The sequence below is a fragment of the Moschus berezovskii genome, chromosome 12, assembly GCF_049115385.1.
Source record: "Moschus berezovskii isolate FMDL1 chromosome 12, NW_MosBer_1.0, whole genome shotgun sequence".
Lineage (NCBI taxonomy): Eukaryota > Metazoa > Chordata > Mammalia > Artiodactyla > Moschidae > Moschus > Moschus berezovskii.
Genome location: NC_142471.1, coordinates 29665911 through 29687973, shown reverse-complemented (window position 1 = coordinate 29687973; position 22063 = coordinate 29665911). Strand labels below are relative to the sequence as shown.

Sequence of the window (22063 nt, the reverse complement as noted above, 5' to 3'; positions counted from 1 at the left end):
GGCTCTTGATTTGGTGTTTGCTGTGATTAGACAATTCTAGTTCATCAACTCCAAGTTCATGTGCTAAAAGAAAGTAACAACAAACAGTACAGGGTAAGTCACAATAATTGATTACCCAAGAGTGGCCCAATACTGGATTTTGGAATTCAGTGTTTCTTTTTCTGGAGATAAACTTTCTAATTCTACTTTGCTTAGGCTTGCATTAAATTTTTTTTGCATTCTCAGAGCATATGCTGACTAAAACTAGAGGGGAGCAAATCAGATGTGTTAAATATCAGGGAAAACCAGCCTGACTTAAATTCAAGCTGAGGACAATGAATAATCAACCAATTTACAAATACAAGTAAACAGTACTATGTTTATTTTAGGACTCTGAACTAGCCCCAAATTAGTATTATGAAAACGCTCATTCAATAATCCATTAGACAAATAGCTAATGACCTTTACTGTATGTAGGCAAGGCATTAAGGAAGACAAAAGGAAGATTTCTAGTTCTGGTTAGAACAATCAGGGAAGGCTTCATGGAGGGGAAAAAAAATCCCAACGTGTCTCAAAGGACCAGTAAGAATCAGACAGGAAGAAAAAGGAAAGGGGATTTCAGGCAGTAGAAAATGGCAGCTGCAGAATCAGGAGAGTGTAAGGAGCAACAGATACTGTGAATTGCCCATAGTTCTCTTTGGCAGGAGCAGAAACCGGAGAAGGTAGAGGTCAGAGGGTGAGGCATAGTGAGCCAAACTGAGAGCTGGATTTTATCTCGAGGGAATATCTCAAATGCACCATTACTGTTATTAGCTAATACTGTACTATCCAATACTGCACTCGAGATGAAACCATTTGCCTATGCATAGTGGAAACAGGGCCATATAGCTGTGTTTTCGAGTTCTGCTTATGCTTTTGAACAATTTTAATATCTTCCATAGCATTGTTTTTGTGTGTGCTAAAGGCTGGAAAATTAAATAGCACATCTTCTTAGAACAGTCTAAAACATAAGCATATAGTCCTAACTGAGGGTCTGAATAAAGTTTATAAATAAACTTCACAAACTTTATTGAGACTGTAGGTTACATGTTTTCCCAGTAAGTGAGTTAAGACTATGTGTTTATGTTTGCAAAAGTAAATGCAAAGGGCAGGAGAAAACTTGTGGTAAGAGAAAAATTCACTGCCAGTGATAGTTTCACCAGTGTGTAGACATCAGAACTTAGCAAATCCACACTTAATCTGTTGGCCACACTGGGTGGCTTAGTTCCCTGACCAGGGATTGAACCCAGCTCGCTGAAGTGGAAGCGTAGAGTCCTAACTACTGGACCTCAAGGGAATTCTCCAAGCTGTATATTTTGAATAGCATATTTATTGTATACAAACAGCACTGCAATAAACCTGTAAAAAATTGAAAAGTACCCAAAACCCACCCCCCCCACACAAAGTAAATCCATCCCCAAATCTATTTAGCACTAATTATGTGACTGAAAAAAAATAAAGATATAAAAATTGATGCTTCTATGTTTCATTTTAAAACTTTGTGGAGATCACTTTAAGAAGGCAAGAAACCCAAAGGCCTGCCGTCTCCTATGAGACCTACCTCTAGCCATCCAAAGCAGCTCAGATGCCTTTTCCAGATTCTGAAAACAAGCTAAGGAGGCTACAGGAATCTGAAGTTAGAGGTTCTCCAGCTAGTAAACAGCTAAATTTACCAACCAAAGGAAGTCAAGAGCCATCAGTATGTTTTCAGTAGGAATCTGTCTATCTATATATATATATATTTGTTTTTCTTTTGACTGGATACCCAGGGCTCTGTGGAGACGAGACTTGAGAGCTGGGATGTAGGAGGCTGTGTTTGCAAGCTTTCATCTGTCCAGGTGAAAGATAATGAGGGCTGGAAATAAGGTGGTAAGAGTGGAGAATGGGGTTGGGATATTGCTACTTTTAGAAAGGCTTTGCAGTTGATCCTAATGTATATCAAAAGTTTAAAATCACTGTGCAGGAAATCGATAGCAGCCAGTAAAGGCTGCCTGTGGTGAGAGATCCAGGGAGTTAAAAGCAAAGGAGAAATTTCAGAGTCTATCAGGGTAACTAGCAAAGGGCATGAACCAGGGCACATCTGTGGTGCTCTTCACTAGGCCATTTGCCTTTTCTTAAACAGCAGGTCCTGACCTGCTAGAGATATGTCCCATCTGACATTGAGGATGAGGAAGGAACTGATGAGATACAGCTATGAGTTTGGGATGTGAGTGTAATTTTCCTGGGAATGTAAGCAGTAGATGTGGTAACTGTTAGGCTTTCAATGATACATGGACACACGCAAAGTTCTCAATCCAACAACCTCAACAAATATGGAACTCTGCTTTGTATAAAACAAGCAAGCAGAAACAAAGTTCACTTGATCTCTCCTCTCCTAAAACCAACCAATTATTTCATCTTTCTCCTTCACGACCAAACTTCTTAAAACAGGGGTCAGCATTTGCTGCTTCCACTTCATTATCCTCTTGAATTTCTCATTCCCCATCTGCCACCCTTATGTGAAGAGCCTGCTCATTGGAAAAGACCCCGATGCTCAGAAAGATTGAGGGCAACAGAAGGGGGCGACAGAGGATGAGATGGTTGGATAGCATCATTGACTCAATGGACGTGAGTTTGAGCACACAGGGAAGCCTGGAGTGCTGCAGTTCATGGGGTCGCAAAGAATCAGACACAGCTTAGAGACTGAACAACAACAACCATGCCACCCATGCTCTACAATCTCTCTGATCAGGTTAATCAATCCTATGTATGCATATTAAGTTGCTTCAGTGGTGTCCAACTGTGTGACCCAATGGACTGTAGCCCACCAGGTTCCATGGGATTCTCCAGGCAAGAATACTGGAGTGGGTTTCCATGCCCTTCTCCAGGGGATCTTCCTTACCCAGGGATCGAGCCCTTCTCTTATGCTTCCTGCATTGGCAAGGCAGGTTCTTTACCACTAGTGGCACCTGGGAAGCCCCAATCAATCCTATAGTTTCAACTATAAACAGGGGTAATCCTCTGTTATTTGTCTCTACTGTTTCTGGGTCTAACTGACATGCATTTTCAACTGCCACTGAAATTCTCTTAAGTGTTCTGTGGGTATTTACAATTTGTTTTTGTTAGTTCAGTTGCTAAGTCATACCTGATTCTTTGCGACCCCATGGACTGTAGCCTGCCAGACTCCTCTGTCCATGGGATTTCCCAGGCAAGAATACTGGAGTGGGTTGCCATTTCCTTCTCCAGGGGATCTTCCCAGACCAGGGATCCAATCCACGTTCCCTGCATTGGCAGGCAGACTCTTTACCATTGAGCCATCAGGGAAATCCAAGCATTTACATTAGAATACTATTATTTGGAATTATCATTTTCAGTATTTTTATAGCAAATCTGCTTTTCAACCTATGTCCTTTCATCTTGGTTAAGGACATCTAGTCAGTCATACAAGTTAGAACTCTTGGAGTCATTCTGGACTCTGCTCTTCCTCACCAGTTTTTACCACCAAAATGTGCACAAGTGGTTTCTGAACTAATTAAGAGCAGGCAAGAGTGCTGTTTGGTTTTATGAAATGATTGAAGTTGCTGCTGTGTCCAGAGATCAAATGTGAAAGTGTTAGTCCCTCAGTCTGTCCAACTCTTTTCAATCCCATGGACTGTAGGCTACCAGATTCCTCTGTCCATGGAATTCTCCAGGCAAGAACACTGGAGAGGGCTGCCATTGCCTTCTCCAGGGGATCTTCCTGACCCAGGAACTGAACCCAAGCCTCCTACACTGCAGGCAGATTCTTTACCATCTGAGCCACCAGGGAAGACCCAGATGAGAACTAAGGCTAATCCATCATTCAAGAAGCCTACTTACCCATCCTGGATGAGGTAGTACTTCATGATCTCGTCGATCTTGGATGTGGGGGTGGCAAAGCAGCTCTCCACCAGGCTTTCTAAGCCATTCACGTGCACCAGGGGCTCAATACCAAAGTAGAGGGAATCTCGCAGCTTGAGAGTAGGCAGAGCTTCCCGGTAAGGCTCTTCGAACTCATGGTCCTTGAAGATCTCCAGAGTGAATGGGAAGATTCCATGACTGCGGCTCATGATTTCCAGTGGGGTGTTGCGAAGGTTGGGAACATAGCCTTCAGAAATGGTGTACAGGCGTGGAAACTCACAGGTCACAGGAATCAGCAGTTTGCTGGTTCGAATGATGATGTCGCCGCTGCTCCCTGGAGTCTGCTTGGGTAGACCTGTCACAAGGTTGCTAGCCACGATCTTGTCGTTCACCACCTGAGCCAGGCCAGAGACAGGAGAGGAAAGAGTCTCTGTTTATTTCTGCAGAGCACCCTACCCACTGCCCACCATAACATTCTCCAAATTTCCCTTTACGTCAAAACACAAGAGATTCAGTTGCTAAAACCTAAAACTTAAAAAAAAAATCACTTCTCCTCTTTTTACTAATATGTTTTGACTATTAAGAGTTTTATATACCACTTCATGGTCAACCCACACATTCCTTTGGAGTATTAGTCATAAAAGCCTGAGCTATGCAGAATCAGCAAATTCAAAGCTCTGATAGTTTGGAAAAGAACAGCCTCTGTATATTATATTTTTCTGGAATCCTAGACCTGGTGATTGTGCAGCAGCATGACCTTGGGCTAAGTTCATCTGCACATGGGCTTCAGCTGTCGCATTTACTCAGATGATTTTCAGTTCTTCATCTCTAGCCTTGTCTGCTCGCCTGTTTACCAAGAACCCCTGGCTCATTGCAGGGCATTTCTATTTGATTATCCACAGATATGACAAAACACAATTTGCCTAAAGTGGGTCCTTCTCAAATATCTCCCCAATTCTTATCCCAAGTCTAATTAGCTCTCTGATTTTTCTGTTTCCATAAATAAATACTTGTTTATTTGATTGCAAGGGCCTCTACACCAATCTCCTGGGTCTAGGTCCTTTCTTTTCTATTCATCTTGTCCACTTCTGATTTCATCATAACAGTGCCTGCTTCATCCCAATCCTATGGGAAAAAGCCAAACGTCTCACCCCAGCACACAGAGCAGATCTTTGAAAGCACAGTCTCCCTCCACCCACTTTTCCAGTTTCCTTTCCATTATTTATTCCTTGCCAGGCAGGTTGTGTTGCCCGCTCACTCAGCATAAGCCTCAAGAATTCCCACCTCTGAGACTTGATCACTCGTTTCTCATCTGAAATGCCCTTTCTCCACCTCTCTGCCTGTATAAACCACGCATATGCTTCTACCCCAAATCAAGTCTCACTTGTCTTGACTACTCCAGGGTTTGTCCCTTTCTGGCCTCCTATACCACCCGTCAACTGTATCACTGACTCATATGTTATGTATGTTGTCTTTTAGGAACCATGTATGTTCCTAAAAGTCAGGAATCTTATTTTGCATATATTTCACATATCCCTCAGCCTCCCCAGCACAGGGCTGTGCACAGATTCTTGGAAGGAAGGACAAATCTTTTACCTCTACCTGGTTCAATCCTTGGACTCACTTGTTATCTCATGAATTAATCATTGTTTTCTTCAAGTAAAATAATTGGTCAGAGGAGACACAGTAGGCCTCCTGGTACAGGTGCTGACCCACTCAGGAAAATGTCTGTGCATATTGGAGAGATGGTATTCAATACTACTTGAGAACTGAAATAGCAGAATTCTTTTTAACTTGCTGTCTTCCCAGTGTCAGAAACACAGCACAGTACAGATGCTCAATAACACATTTGTTAAATGAACAGCATATGAATTTTTGAGCGCCATTCTTTTATGTGGAAATATGTCATCTATGACACAAGCCACAATGCACACCTTCATCAACCAATTCCCAAATAACTAGATTTGGTCATTCCCCAAGAGTCCTCCAGGAAGAACCTACATCAACCACTGTGCCACATGTCTTGAGGGAGAAGAGGATGTTGACATGGGTGCCATTGGACACGCCTCGGCAGGAGGTGTTGGTCAGGAAGAGCTCCAGACCGCCAACCAGGTCCCTGGGGATGCTCACTTCGATGGTGTTCGACTTGCAGAATACAGGAACTGTGGGGACAGGGGATGCTGTTAGAACCAGGAAAGTGGAACTGGGAGAAGGGGAAGGAGACTACTAGGAGAAACAACTTCTCCCTCTTGCACTTTGAGCTTTTTGTTTTATCCGCAAGAAAAATCTGTGAGGCTCAAAACAAATTGGTGAATAAAAGCTGGACTCCTAACTCCCAAGGTTGTGGTCAAATAATGCTCTTCAAATACTGTATTATTTCCCAGATGAAGAAATATTGTTCTGAAGTTTCAATTTAACAAACATTTCAAAGCGTGTCTAGCATAATTCCATGCATCAAAACACCTAAAGGATGAACTTTTAGCGGAAACACAATTTATCGGCAATACAGAAAAAGTACTGCTTTGATATGGGCTTAAATTACATAATGTTACTGCTTTGACTTCACCATTAATTATGGCCCCATAAAACAGTGGTAATAAAAACAGCATTAGTGCACTTGGGGAAGAGTTCCAAATCATCCTTGAATGGCTCAGTAAACCATAAACTGTGACTATAAATCCACTTTAATTTAATATAGAAAGATTGCTTTTCTTAAGCATTCTCGTCTCGAGACTGCACAAATGTCCAAAATGAGTACTTCTGAGTACTGTCAGACAAAACGTGAGGGCAATATCAGTGTATGAAGGCACATAATAGCAATGAGTCAGTATAAAGAAATCACAGATAGGTGCTTATTAAATATTTGCTGGATGAATAAATTAATATTCTGGACATAAATAACTACATTTCCAGAAAAACAATGATCTGTTAGAAAAGAGGAACTCCATCTAAACTAAGTATTGAATATTAGTTTTACAACTAATACTAGAAATCAGGGTAAATAAAATCAAAAGTAAAAAGCAAAGGAAACCATATGTTCCAGCAATCCATTTCTGAGTATAGATCCCAAAGAACTGAAAACAGGATCTCAAAGAGATATTTGCATACACCTATTCATAGCAGCATTATTGACAATAGCCAGGAGGAGGAAGCAATCCAAATGTCCATCAGTGGATGAATGGATAAATAAAATGTGGTGTTCACATGCAGTGGAATAGCTTTATAAAGGGAAGAAATCCTGTCATACGAGCTACATGCATGAAACCTGTGGACAATTTACTAAGTGAAATTAAGTCAATCACAAAATGACAAATTGTAGGAATCCATATATATGATGTACCTAAAATAGCTGGCTTCATGGAAATTGAAAGTAGGATGGTGGTTGCCAGGGGCTGCAGGGAGGAAGGAAGGAGGGGTAGCTGTTTTTAATGGGTACAGAGTTTAATGGGTGCAAGATGAAAAAGTTCTGATGATTTGCTGCACAAAAATGTGAATATACTTAACACTACTGAACTACACACTTAACACTGGTTTAGATGGTAACTTTTATGTTACATTTTTTAACAGTAATTTTTGAACGGTTCTAGAGTGAACACACACTGCTGAAAGAGCTGGTATTCTAAAAGATGAGAATCTTGACACACTTGGGTGAGGAAGACAGGGAGATTTGGGGCGGAAGAAGTCAGAGCAGAGGCTGAGCAGGTACTACCTTGGCAAGTGTGGTTATCCTCAGACAGCACCAAGCCTCGGGGACATTCACACTGATAGCCTCTCTCAGATGTAAGGCAAGAATGGCTGCAGCCACCATTGTTATTGTGGCATCCTTCAATGTCTGCAATAAAAACCAAAAGAAAAAGGAAAGATCTTGTAGCCCTCTTCCCCAAGAATTCTGGTTCTTGGACTCATGGTTTGCATCAGGCACTATACTTGGCTTACCATAGTAAGGTAATGTCCACAAAGAAGTTTTGATTAAATGTTAGAGCTACAAAGAGCCATCTTACAACACAAACACAGCTCTCATCACTTAAACTGGTCATTTTGTAGAATGCCCTTCAACCCGGATTTATCTGTTTTTCTCATGATTAAAATATAATTTGGGGAGGAAGACCGGAAAGTCATTTCTTAATTGCTGTAACATTTAGTCCACCCAATTTTGAAATGTTTATTACTGAGGTAAAAGGAACTGACAGAATATAAATTCAAGCAAAGCAGCTAAATGTATCAGAGTTACTCAGAGTTATTGCCAATGGCTGGAACACCAGCCCCTCTCCTCGAATCTCTAGGAATAACAGCATAGAGACATTTTTCTTGGGTTGACAGCACATTATAAAAATGAGACCTGGACAGCAAACTGAGAGATTCCACTCTACCGAGCTCTTTCATTCTTCTCTTATGAGGTAGCTTTTTAAAGTTTTCTTTTTAAAAGTTTCGCATTTTCAAAAAGCATACTCAATCAAATGAGCAAAAAAGGAAAAATATTCAGTTGAAAAATGAAGAAACTACCACATAATGTCATAGTTAGCAGAGGAAAAATAATGACCTTTGTGGGTTCTGGATGCTATTTTCTAGATCATGGATCATCAAACTCTGGCTGCTATATGCTGTTGTATATAAAGTTTTATTAGCACACTCAGTCATGCTCATTTATTTCCCTCTTATCTATGGGGTGCCTTCTCACTATGAGGGTAGAGTTGAGTAGTTTCAACAAACTCCATATTAAATATCCACTGTTCAGTCTCTGCAGAAAAAGTTTGCTGCTCCCTGTTTTAGGGGTAAGGTAATAATTAAAAGGGAATGCCTTCAGGAATCCTCTGGTAGTCTAGTGGTTAGGACACTGAGCTCTCAATCCCAACAGTCCAAGTTTGATCCCTGGTCAGAACTAAGATCCTTCATGGCGTGGTCAAAAAAAAAAGGTGGGGGAGAATGCTTTCAATTCATTTAAAATGTTCAAGGAAAGATATTAGCCAATTTCCAGTTATAGTTATACGTCTCAGTTCAATAACGATAAAAACTGATGTTCTTTGGAACATCAGTTAATTAAGTTGGAATGAATCAATTTTTGTGAAATAGGGAGAGAGAATAAATTTGCAATGAATTAATCTTCACAAAATTTAAGAGAAATTAAGTTGTGACCTGTTTATAAATCTGTAGTTAAAAAAGATAAAGGATTCTTACAGGCTTTTTAAATAGCTGAAAATGATATATAATAATATAGAAGAAAGCATAAAATATGCTAAAAATGTTAAAATCAACATTAATAGGAAATTTTTTTCTTAAAAGTGATGTTCCTTAAGTCATTTAATTTTCCTGGGTGTCAGTTTCAATAAATGTAAAATGAAAGTGTCAGATAAAATGTTCATTAAGAAAATTTCCAGATCTAAGACTGCAAAGCACAAAATAAGCTGAAATTCTTACTTGGATTGAAGAATTTTAAGTCTCTTACAAGGATATATGAAAATGTTTAGAATGGATATATCTAGCAAGTGGGATTCTGGGTCCATATCTTTCTTTTACTTCTCTGTATTTTCTTCTATGAACATAACTCTTTCATAATAAAACAAACAATAAAAATTACTTAAAAGTTAAAAAGACTTTTATTTTAAAAAAGAAAATATGCTAATCTAACAGACTAGCTAAAGAAACAAATATGTTTGGACTATCAATAAAATGTAAGGATTTCCATAAAAACAAAAAACCCAAAAAACTCTCCAAAAAGTAAGGGCTTCAAATATGAATCTTAATCCTAAAGTATAACTCATATTCAAACTTTATCTTCTGCTAAAATATTTTTCATTATGATTATTAGGTTTTAAAATTATATGAGTATTAACTATAATATTTCCAATAAAATACTCATAGATAATTACAAATGTTCCTCATGGAACATTTCATTAATATACAAATATGCAAAGATGGTTGTATAAAATAAGATTTAAGGAGGATTCAGGATATTACCCTTATCCAATAAAACTTAAAGTACATTTTTTATAAGAGACAGCAGTTTAATATCCTGGCTAGTGGACCCTGAGTTAATGCAAACTTTGTGGCATGAAATAAATTGTGAGCACTAGCCATAATTTTTCCTTTTAGGGTAGCAGTTTATTATTTTGAATATAGTTAGAATAAAGTGAACTCACAAGCAGTGTTATAATGTATTATGCCACACATTCAGTTACCCTCTGGGACATAGCATATGTCCTCTGTAAATAATGATAAGCAGCGGCAGCAGCATTTATCTCTTCATATAATCTGCAGAGTGTTTTTCTTTTTTGGTCTCTCAACTCTCAATGTCATGAGATTCAGATTTATTAAAGTCAGAAATTATGAAATTTCAGCCCAGATAATATGCAAGGGCAAATGTGCCTTAGAGAAGGGATATTATCAAAGCTTCATGTCATAATAGTAGACAATTTCCATTTCAGTTGTTCAATATACATTTCAAATTATTTTTTATTACTTAATTATACAAAATGTATACAGAATTTCTGGACTTCCCTGGTGACTCTGTTGGTAAAGAATCTGTCTGAAATGCAGGAAACCACTGCAATGCAAGAGACCCAGGTTCCATCCCTGGGTTGGGAAAATCCCCTGGAGAAAGAAATAGCAACTTGTTCCAGTACTCTTAATCTTCCCTGGTGGCTCAGAGGTTAAAGTGTCTGCCTCCAATGCGGGAGACCCAGGTTTGATCCCTGGGTCGGGAAGATCCCCTGGAGAAGGAAACGGCAACCCATTCCAGTATTCTTCTGGAGAATCCCATGGACAGAGGAGCCTGGTGGGCTACAGTCCACAGGGTCCCAAAGAGTCGGACACGACTGAGCGATTTCACTTTCTTTCCAGTACTCTTGCCTGGGAAATCCCATGGACAGAGGAACCTGGCGGGCTACAGTCCATGTCCAACTCTACAGTCTAAGAGTCGTACATGACTTAGTGACTAAAACTGCCACCATACAGCATTTCTACTATCAAATCACGTAAGTTTACTTATCTCCAAAACATGTGTTAATCTCTAATAAATGCAAAGTATATGAGTAAAATAAATGACTTCATAAAAACCAGTTTCCCAAACTTCCAAGATGGTAAGACTCAGGTAGGAAACTTGGTAAAAACACAAACTGTAAGGCCCCTCCCACCTTACTGAACCAGAGTCTCCAGAAGAGAGACCTGGGAAGGGCCAGCTTTAAAAGCATGCAGGTGATTCTCAGCAAGGAAGTCTGAGAAACTGCTATAAACCATTTGTTCTGCCACCTGCCTCCATTATCTTGCTACTTCAGATGTGCTCCCAGGGTCTGCAGCATAGCCAGCACCTAAAAATCATTTAAAAATGCAGGATCTTCACCTGACCCCAGATCTACTGAATCAGAACCTGCATTTTAACAAGATGCCAGGTGATTTGAGGGTGTATTAAAGTTTGAGAAACATGGAATACCCTATTTTTATATCCCAAACTAAAAATGCAGCTCTCTGCCTCTTGCAACATGCAACAGCTCCCTTCTGCCAAAGCTTGGAGATAAAATCAACACTGCATTCTGTCTGCAACACAGGCATCCTGCAGTGATACTCAGTGATGATGGTTTGTGGTTTCTTTACACAGCCAAATTGCTGCTCTCTTCTAACCCTCGACAGTTCCATAAATGTCCAAAAAATAAGCCAGTGGCTTAGTGGGGGCTCTTGATGTGAATCGCTTCTTGCCCATCTCACCTTCACATGTCTTGCCATCACTTCTTAGCACACGGCCAACCCCACACTCACAGCGATAGGAATTTTTGAGGTTTACACATATCTCACTGCAGCCACCATTGTTTTGCTCACATTCATTTTCATCTGTAGAAGAGAAACCACACCATTTACACAGTGCTGAGCCATGCAGTCTTTTCCCAAGCCCCTTAGCAGAATCACTACATCTTTTCAGATCCTGTTCATAGACTTTCCACAAACCATCTCCAATATATTCACTTCTATAATATTAACCTGGTCTCCTCAACCAAGTTATTTGTCCCTCTGCCCTCTGCTGGAGCGGAAGGCAGCTGGTTGTTTGCCATTTCCCTCCTCAGGGCAAAACTGTTGGGGAAATGAAATTCCCTTTGTTATCTGGTTTCACTTATTTGCTTGTATTGGCGAATCTCATTTTCTCCAATTCCTGAAACTTATAAGTCAAACTGTGCTTTAAGTGCATTAAATAAATTTACATTGCAAAAGGATAGGTCTGATGAAATTTTCAGTCTTCCTTAATATATGTATATATTTTATTCAAGTATAGTTGACATACAATGTTTCAGGTGCACAACAAGGTGATTTAGTCATACATATACACATATATTAGTTTTGAGATTATTTTCCATTAGAGGTTACTACAAGATATAGACTATGGTTCCCTGTGCTATACAGTAAAACTTTGTTGATTGTTGCATATCTATTTTTTAAAAAAATAAAAATCTAGCATTCCATTCATACTAAATCAAACAAGTAGAATCAAAATGTTATGAACTGTTTAGTTATGCAAAATTCATGTTTTCTAAATTATATGTATTATGTATACTATTAGTGAGGCAGTCTTCTATTGGGTTGGCCAAAAATTTTGTTCAGTTTTAAGTAAAAAAAGACACATTTTTCATTTTCATGAAGAACTCTATTGACTCTATTTACTAACCAAACTAACTTTTTGACCAACCCAATATTATAAACAACAGGCTTTAAAATCTGTTTTAACTATTGGAAGGGCCTTCCCTGGTGGTCCAGTGGTTAAGACTTTGCAGGCAGTGAGGGTTCAATCTCTGGTCAGGGAACTAAGATCTCACGTGCCTCATGGCCATAAAAACAAAATATAAAACAGAAGCAATATTGTAACAGGGCTTCCCTGATGATGTAGATGGTAAAGAATCTGCCTGCAATGCAGGAGACCTGGGGTCAATCCCTGGGTTGGGAAGAGCCCCTGGAGAAGGGAATGACAAACCACTCCAATATTCTTCCCTGGAGAATTCCATGGACGGAGGAGCCTCGCAAACTACAGTTCATGGAATTGCAAAGAGTCAGACACGACTGGGCAACTAACACAATGTTGTGACAAATTCAGTAAAGACTTCAAAATACTAAAAAACCACCTTTAAAAAAATAAACATTGGAATATTCCCATATTGTACTTAAGTGATGATTGCTATCCTTTTAAAGAATCTGATAAAGGATAATGATTCTTGTTATAAAAAATGTACCCGTTGGCAACAAATGTCAATCCACTTCCTTTCTACAAACAAAAAAATGGGGATTTATCATGGGTTGGATATAAGATATAAACTAGGGACTGGGATTTAAATACCCACTAGATGACAGAAGGCATGGCTGTGGGTCCCTGAGAGAAGATGAGCTGGAACTGAAACCCTGCTCAAGACCAGGACCTTGGAAAAGGCATCCCCGTAGTGAAAGGGGGAGCAGAAGGGCTCTGCTCTGAGGCCCAGATAAGCAGTAAGGAGCTCTCTGCCTGAGGTTCTGAGAGAGAAAAAGCCTTCATAAAAGCCAAGTCTGGCTCTGCCATGGTTGAAGTATGAAGTCACAATTCCCACATCTCGTGGGGATCTTGAAACTGAGAAATTGATGTAAACTTTGACCTGGATTGGTGAAACTTCTGTGACAAAAGCATCTGAAACACTGCTGTGTAGTAAAAAAAAAAAAAAAAAAAAAAAAAAAAAACACCAACTTCTTCAAACCAGGTGAAAAGAGTGGAGTTCCACAGAAAAAACAATTACAATAGAAGATGGTTTACCATAAAACACTACACAGGCGGAGATGATCTGCTATGAGAAAGCTGATAAGGTAACAACTGGTAATCTCTGAGCTATAGAGAACAGAATAACCCAAGAAAATACATAATACAAGGATTTAAAAAATTACTAAACATACAAGGCCAGTAGCCAAATAAAAGAATGTGTAGGAAGACAAAGCAGAATTGAAACCAAACACACAGAGCCTGTAGAAATGAAAAATACAGTTGATAAGATTAGGCCCTACTGCCTGGACAGTGGATGAACAGGGGTGCTGGCAGCCTTCCTGGGTACAGCCACACCAGTCTGGACTGTTTATCTTGAGACTGATTTTTTTTACCTGAGAGAGAAATACACTTCTATTTATCTAAGCCATTGTTATTTGGGAGTTAATTGTCCATTACAACCTAACTTAGATACTCAATGCCCCAGCAATTCCACTTTTATAGGTATAAAATGAAAAAAGTATGGAGAAAATCTCACAGAAGAGTTAAGGTTCTAAAAACTATTTAATTTTAAGAACACACAAAACAGTGCTATATAGTTAGTTATATATGTTATATTGTTATTCTTATTTATTACATAAATAATAAAAGCATAAAAACAGGGACCAGAAGGACATACACGAACTTCAAAATACTAATTCCCCTGGAGGGTGAGAGAAGTAAAAGAGATGGCATGAGATGGCTTTATCTGTGTCTGTAAAATTTTATTTAAAAAAAAAAGAAGAAAAATTTAGCTATAAATCTGGGTACATGAGGGTCTGTTATATTATTTTTCTTTTCTCTCTGCCTCCCCCAAATACATAATTTATAATAAATAATTTAAATTGTTATATATTTTTTAAAAAACTAAAGTAACATTGACACATACACATAAACACAAAGCTTTGCCTCTAATTTCAGGGAATTCATGATCTCCCTGAAACCAGTAGACAGACCCCAGGTAGAAACTGGCAGCTTTTCCCTGTGTCCTGATAGGCAGAAACATCCAAGATAAGTTGCAAAGCAAGAGATATGTATGGTGTGTATAACAGGTGACCTTTGATTTAAACAACAGCAATAATTAAATGTGTATATTTTTATTTTTATATCTGCCTGAAGAAATCCTGGAAGCATACATAAGTAAATAAGGTAGGAGTTTACTTGGGCTGGAGTTGGAGGAGGAGGAAATGGAACAAATGGAGGACAGAGAGCTAGACGTTTCACTGTATACCTGTCATGCTGTTTAATTTGGGAGCTATTTAAATACATTACCTATTCAAAATTTATATTAAAATAAAGGCAGAGAAATGAATGAAAAACCCCTGCCTTAAAAGGAAGCCAAATATTTTCCAACAGATGTGTGTGTATATGTGTGTGTGTGTGTGTGTGTGTGTGTGCATGTGCCTGTGCTGTGTGAGAGGTTGGGGGGATTATAGGAACCATCATCTCCCATACCCCAAATCTGTTTGCAATAAGTCAAAATCGACCATGCGAGAGCATAACAACTGTTATGGGAGGGCCTAACCATGCTCCATAGAACAGTTGGTGGGGGTGGTGGGGAGCTGAGAAACAAAAGCTTTTCTAAAATAAGAACCCTTTGATAGCCCTTTTATCCTGATCCCCATAGCACCCTGATCTTGTTACTGCTCTTCTGGAAGAGGCAGGTGTGGGGCAGTGCTTCCCTTTCTCTCTAGACTTGTTTTAAATCTCTTTGAGTCTGAATATAAAAAGCTTCATAACATTAAACAGAAAAGAGATGACCTTCAGTCCTGGGTTTTTCAACTCTATTTTCTCCCAGTTGTGGACAACAAAACATATATACAATTAGACAACTCTGCATTTCCAATGAATAACCTGATTCCCCTTTTTTGCCACTCAGACAAACCAAAATTATATCACTGAAGCTATAGGAATATACCTGTAGGTAATTCTAGACCAAAGCTATCCAACAGAAATACAAAGCAAGCCACACAAATAAAATTTCCTATTAGTCACATTAAAAATTTTGTTAAAAGGCATCAGTAAAATTAATTTTAATAGCATATTTTATTTAATCTAGTATTTCCAAAATGTTTCATCTTAATATATAATCAATATTAAAATCATTGAGATATGTTCTTTTAACTAGTCTTCAAAATCCAGTGTATATTTTATACTTATAGCATGTCTCAATTTGGATGATAAATTTTCATCAGAAATATGTTTTTTGTACTTCAGAGTAATGAAATTTATAGTTTACTCAAGTTGTTCCATGTATTTTTAGTTTTCTAATGACAATCAAGTATTAGCTTTTAAATTAAAATTACGTAAAATTACAGTTCAGTTTTCCAGTCACAGACGCCACATTTCAAGAGCTTCATAGTCACATATGGCTAGTGGCTACTAGATTGGACAGCATAATCCTAGACTGTCCCAGTACAAGATATAAATTTGACTTGAGGCTTTAGTTATGAACTAAAAAGGCAAACTCCATTCCAAGTGTTCAGAGATACAAAGTGGAAAAACGGTGCTGCTATGAGTCAAGAAGATTTTTTGATTTGATTTGTCTTTGCTCCTAATGGGACTTCCCTGGTGGCTCAGACGGTAAAAGCGTCTGTCACGGGAGACCCGGGTTCGAGCCCTGGGTTGGGAAGATCCCCTGGAGAAGGAAATGGCAATCTACTCCAATACTATTGTCTGAAAAATCCCATGGACAGAAGAGCTTGGTAGGCTACAGTCTATGGGGTTGCAAAGAGTCGGACACGACTGAGCAACTTCACTTCACTTCACTTTGCTCCTAATAGCCTGTTTCTACTGCAAGATGAGTTTCTTACCAAAGCATGTCTGTCTGTCCGGGCCTAGCACGGTTCCTGGAGCACATGTGCACTCACTGGTACCCAGGCAGCTGCCATGGCAGTCCTCATCACAGATGTCATAAAAATCTATGGAAGGATAAAGATGACATTTCATGAGGGGCGAGGGTCAGAGGACACTCTCATCCATGAGAAAGCCTCATAAGTTCAATCACGGGGCATGAATTCCTAATCAACATCAAGAGAATTCTCACTGTTCTGGGTTTATATAACCCACTGGCAAGAGGTACTGTTCAGGGGCATGGGCATGTTCTGTCATTGAGATACATGAGTCCTAACTTCAGATCCACAGACCCCTGGGTGACCCTGGTGTTCTCTGCAAAACCTCACCAAACATGAGCTATAGATTAAATAACATTATGTTCTACTCTTCTATGCAATCTATTTTTAAAATGTATACAGATTTTGATGGGATTAACAACATGAAAATTCTTTTGAAAAATATTACTGATCTCAAGTAGCTTCTTCCCATTATACATCATTTCTAAAAAATATCAATGGATACTAAGCACAATGCAACCATATGGATGTCTGAAATATATCTAAAGAAGGGGTCCTCCATGCTCAGAAAGGTTGGAAATACACACTAAATTACATAAAAGACAAAACTGATCAAAGTCATAGCTCCCTTCCCTTTCTCTTCTTAGGAATTTTTCAGAAATCTTAAGAGTAGACCCCAGAAATCATGAGCTAGAGATATTTGTGCTCCTAAATCAATGTTCTTCAGGCACTGAGATACTACTACAACAGAATTTCCTATGGCACTATTCTCTTTGATGCCATTTCTGTGGCCTTTGAGGGGAGGAAAAAGAGTCCAGGGAAGTACTCACGACCACAGTAGACATGAAAGCAGACGCTGGGCTTGGTCAGACGATACACATAGTAGCCTCCAGGGCAAGACTTGACCTCCACAGTGGTGTTCCATAGGCAGCAGTTGCCGTTGAAGCTCGCACAGGCCTGGCGTTGCACAATGCCATCACCTTCCAGAGGGTGGCTGCCATTGAGCCAGACAGGTGCATGGGTTCCACAGTGGTTTTCTGGTATGCAGAAGGTGGGCATAGCATCCCCTGCCATGCCTGTGAAGCGGTACCACTCCCCATCCACATTGTTGTCACATAGAGGGGAACCTCGAGACTCATCGAATTGGTGGTCGGTGTTCCTCCATGGCTCGTTCAGACTGATGTAAGCAGAACAAGGGTCTAGGGCTGGGAATGAAAAGGACACCTCACAGGCACCTTGATAATTTGGATCACAGTGGCAATAGCCTGAGTTTACTTTCTTGATCTTAGATTTCAAGAAAGAAATAATCTAAAGTCCCTAAAAGCAGTTTTTTAAGATTCTTCAAGTTGATGTAAACATATCTCATAAATGCCTTTTACATTTGAAAAATTATTTCAAATCTACTTAAGGCTCTGTGTTTGCATTGGACTAAACCTTTTATCCACAGTATTCCTCTGATAGGATAGTTGTTCAGACCAAAGGAAGTTATAATCTTACTGAACACTGCACTGGTCAGACTGGATTTTGAGTACTGTGTTCATACCTAGAGGCTATACTTTATGAAAGTAATGGACAAACCTGATGTCCAGAGGATGGTGACCAGATTTAGAAGGGAGCCTAACAATTACTGGAGAAGAAGCTGAAAACTATCATTTGGAGAGAAAAAAAAAAAAAACCCTGCATATTATGTATTACTTTTCCAAAAATCTGGAAAAAGCTTGTCAAAGAGGAATTAGGTATTCTGTTACAATGACAAAACAAATTGTTATGGGGAAGTGCATTTCAGTTCAGCTATCCAGTAATGGTAGTTTAATCGCTAAGTCATGTCCGACCCTTGTGACCCCGTGGACTGTAGCCTGCAAGGCTCCTCTGTCCATGGGATTCTCCAGGCAAGAATACATGGAGTAGATTTCCATGCCCTTCTCCAGGGGATCTTCCCAATCCAGGGATTGAACAGGCATTTCTTATTATGTTTTCTGCATTGGCAGGCAGGTTCTTTACCATGAGTGCCACCTGGGAAGCCCAGTAATGGAGAAGCTGTATCACAGTGTGGTAAGGTCTTCATCTTTGGAAATTCTGAAAAAGACTGGATGGTCCAACTGCCGCTGCTGCTGCTGAGTCACTTCAGTGGTGTCCGACTCTGTGTGACCCCATAGACGGCAGCCCACCAGGCTCCCCCGTCCCTGGGATTCTCCAGGCAAGAACACTGGAGTGGGTTGCCATTTCCTTCTCCAATGTGTGAAAGTGAAAAGTGAAAGTGAAGTCACTCGGTCATGTCTGACTCGTAGCGACCCCATGGACTGCAGCCTACCAGGCTCCTCCATCCATGGGATTTTCTAGGCAAGAGTACTGGAGTGGCTTGCCATTGCCTTCTCCAGGATGGTCCAACTAGATGGTCATTTATAAGCAAGATTATGGGTGGAATTTTGCACTAGTAGCAGTTTGGCTTGATAATAAATATGTAAACTTATTCTGCTGAGAAGTAAAAGGCCTCTGGCACATGCTTTGAAATATACAGTATAGTGGCAAGGGTAGTCTCCATGTGAATGTTGGTACACATTCCACCAGCTTATGGAAAATATCATGAACTTTGTGTCTTCACAATTAGCCATGGCATCACTGTTTAGAATACAGGAACATTTCAAGCATGCATTTTTAAGGCATAAATAACATAGACAAGTATCTCATCAAAACCATTTTAATGACTGAAGACACCAATATCTCCAGTATTCTCACTGCTTCTCTCAATTTCAGGAAAATACTGAATTAACATAGGCAAATTTTGCTTATAAAGAATCTTACAATAAAATCAAGAAATTCTAGAAAGGAGACCTAGCCAGAGGATACTATCCTTCTTAATGCATGTGAGGCTGATTTAATTGACATTGTAGGCAGGGAATTCATATCAAGGCCAGTAAACTTTGTGGACAAGAAATTCAGCTTTAGTAAATACTGCACAATAATTAAATGTGATGGGCCTTGCTGATAAGTTGTCAAGAAAATATTTTGAATTTTCCCAGTCTACATTTCCAATTCAAGTTTACTCTCAAAACTTCAGTCACATGTAGAGGAGGGTGTAGCCTAGTGCCCCACTGAGAATATAACAGGGACAAGAAATAAGCAGAACATTGCATATTCTAAGAAAAAAACTTTTGCAGAGTTACACATGGAAGGCACAACCCTCCCCTTAAAATGTCCCTGAGGTTCCCCAACTGTGTCCTAGACCATGGTTTGATGTCCCTCGAGGGGAAGAAATGTCCACATATGGACTCTCTACCCTCTGAAAAGGGAAACATTCCCTCATCTGCTCTCCCAGCTGTGGTTCTCTTATGAAAAAGCGTTTCCAGGGCAATTTCACAGGTGATTATATATTCATAGAAATATTTGGTTCATCTCCTTGGCTCTAATTTTACAAGAAATGGTTAGGCACTTAACTTGTAATAGCTTTTACAGAAATTCCTAAACCTCCCTCAATAACTATTTCAAGATTTATAAAGTTTTTCCTTAAATATAACTATCATTTCTTGTGCTATTTGTTAAAAGTTTATTTCTTCTCTTGTAGGGATGTATGGCACAAATAGAAATTTACTATCTTCTGTAAAATAAATATATATTAAAAGTTACTCATGCAATATTTTCTAACATTAAATAAACCCATTCCACTCACCCCCCTTTTAAGGGAGTACTTCAATCCTTTAATAATCTGGCCTCTGGTGTTAATTCCTGTTTTCAGACTCTCAGTGTGGAGGCCAGCATTCGGTATTATACCTGCTGCGTCCTGAGTTGCTGATAGATGTACACACACCCATATATACACTCCTCAAATGAGAACAGCCGGGTGGATTCCTCTCGAAGTTCAAGTCAGGGGACCTGGCTGGCAGAGAGCCCGTCAGCCTTTACCAGGATTCTCGCCCATCAGCCCCCTGGCCAGCTGCCCCTCCCGTATCCCCCGAGCCGGGAAGCGGCGGGGACGTCCGTGCGAGCAGGGGCCAGCACCTCTCAGCGGCCCAAAGCCGCGAGCAAATGTCAGCATCGCCGCCCTTCCATGCCCGGGGACCAGGAGTCCTTGACCGCTCAGGTCCGCACCCCCGGCCCCGGCCCTCGGGTGGTCGCGGCGCCCTCTGTCTCTCAGGCCGGAAACCCGTCCTCTCCCCCTTCACTTCCTTGCCTCCCACCTCCTCTCTTCTCTAGCCCTTCTTTCCCCTTTTTCTCGCTTGCCCTCTCCTCCCAGGCAACCTCACCCCCACCTCAATCCCCAGCCCCTAAAGTTTTCCCTTTTAATGGCTTGGAGTCAAACGTCCTAGAAGTGCTGGTGTGTGTGTGTGTGGGGGGGGGCGGATTAATAAGATCTAAGAAGGGAGCACGCGTCTGATGGGAGAGTACAGGAGGTAATGGACAGTTAAGGGAGGGAAGGGAGTGGGGAGTAAGCCGAGAGGAAGTTGAGGGAAGGACGACTTTGGCTCAAGCGACTCTTGGTTACTTACTGGCAGCAGATAACAGGGTGATTAAACTTGGCTCAAACCTATCTTTAGGACTATTTTTTAGGCCAGTTGTTGAGAAGAATGTATAAAGAGTTCACATCTTCTGGCACCGTTTCCCCTCATACACTGGTATGCTTATCTTTGCCACAATTAATGAACCACTCTTGATACCTTAACTCAAGTCCACAATTTCAATTTCTTTAGTTTTTGCCTATATCTTTCTCTGTCCCAGGATCCCATCCTGGAAACCACATGACATTTAATTTTCCATGTCTCCTTACTGTCTCAAGCCTAGTTTTAACGTTCATTCTTAAAGGTACTAGAGCAAGGCCTTAGTTACCCCAAAGAAACAGGGGCAGTTAAACACGGAGCTTCCCCAAAATGCCAAGAAGTATGGTTCTCTTCATCTCAGAGTCTTCTCACTCTGTCTTCTAGTTAGAACTTAAATTCTAACGGGAAAAGGAGAGAGGAAATTGTTACTAACTATAATGAAAACTGTTTTGTTGGCCTGTTTTGTACCAAAGCTGAGGGTGGAGAGTGTTTAAGATTCACTCAGTCAGTGCAAAAGTCATATTTTAAGATGTCAAACCTAAGAAGTCTGATTTATCCAGATCTGTGCCTCTATGGGCACAGTCAGTCTCTTGTATTTGTTAAAGGAAAAACTCTAACTTCCACTCTGAAAATCTTTTTCTTTGCTCTTAAAGTTAGGACTATAAAAGTGCCTAGAAAATAAAGAGGTTAGAATTCCTTTTACACATACTCCAAGAAATATTTAGCTTGTGGAAAGTTGTTTGGATTTGGCAGATCCGTGGAAATTTTGGATGCCCAGGTAAGAGGCTAAATGGAACACGAAAGGAAATTCTCTGAAAACATATCTCCATAGGTTATCAATGACTTTTCTTATGCTATTCTAGAACCAGTATTTAAGATACTGGAATCTTGCTCTTAATAACCTGTACATAACAGCAAATTCCTCCAACAACAACAACAAAATATTGTGCCAAGTACTTGACACAAGACTTACCCCTTGGTGACACAAGTCTTACTATGATGAAGAGGCAGGCGAAAAGCAGGAACTGAGGCATCCTTCTGGACCAGCCACCAGAGACAGACTGGAA

At 40.0% G+C, this 22063-nt stretch overlaps 1 protein-coding gene across 1 annotated transcript in view; it reads right to left on the bottom strand.

Moving 5' to 3' along the window:
• The window catches only part of OIT3 (oncoprotein induced transcript 3), a 27547-nt gene extending 5484 nt beyond the window's left edge, over window positions 1–22063 (bottom strand). Inside the window, exons 1-7 of the mRNA XM_088841964.1 lie at window positions 21970–22063; window positions 17295–17669; window positions 16426–16533; window positions 11575–11697; window positions 7586–7708; window positions 5878–6038; window positions 3856–4271 (exon numbers count right to left, since the gene is read on the bottom strand). Of these exons, the coding sequence (XP_088698090.1) occupies window positions 3856–4271; window positions 5878–6038; window positions 7586–7708; window positions 11575–11697; window positions 16426–16533; window positions 17295–17669; window positions 21970–22030 (1367 nt within the window). The 5' untranslated portion in view covers window positions 22031–22063. The remainder of the gene's footprint in view (window positions 1–3855; window positions 4272–5877; window positions 6039–7585; window positions 7709–11574; window positions 11698–16425; window positions 16534–17294; window positions 17670–21969) is intronic.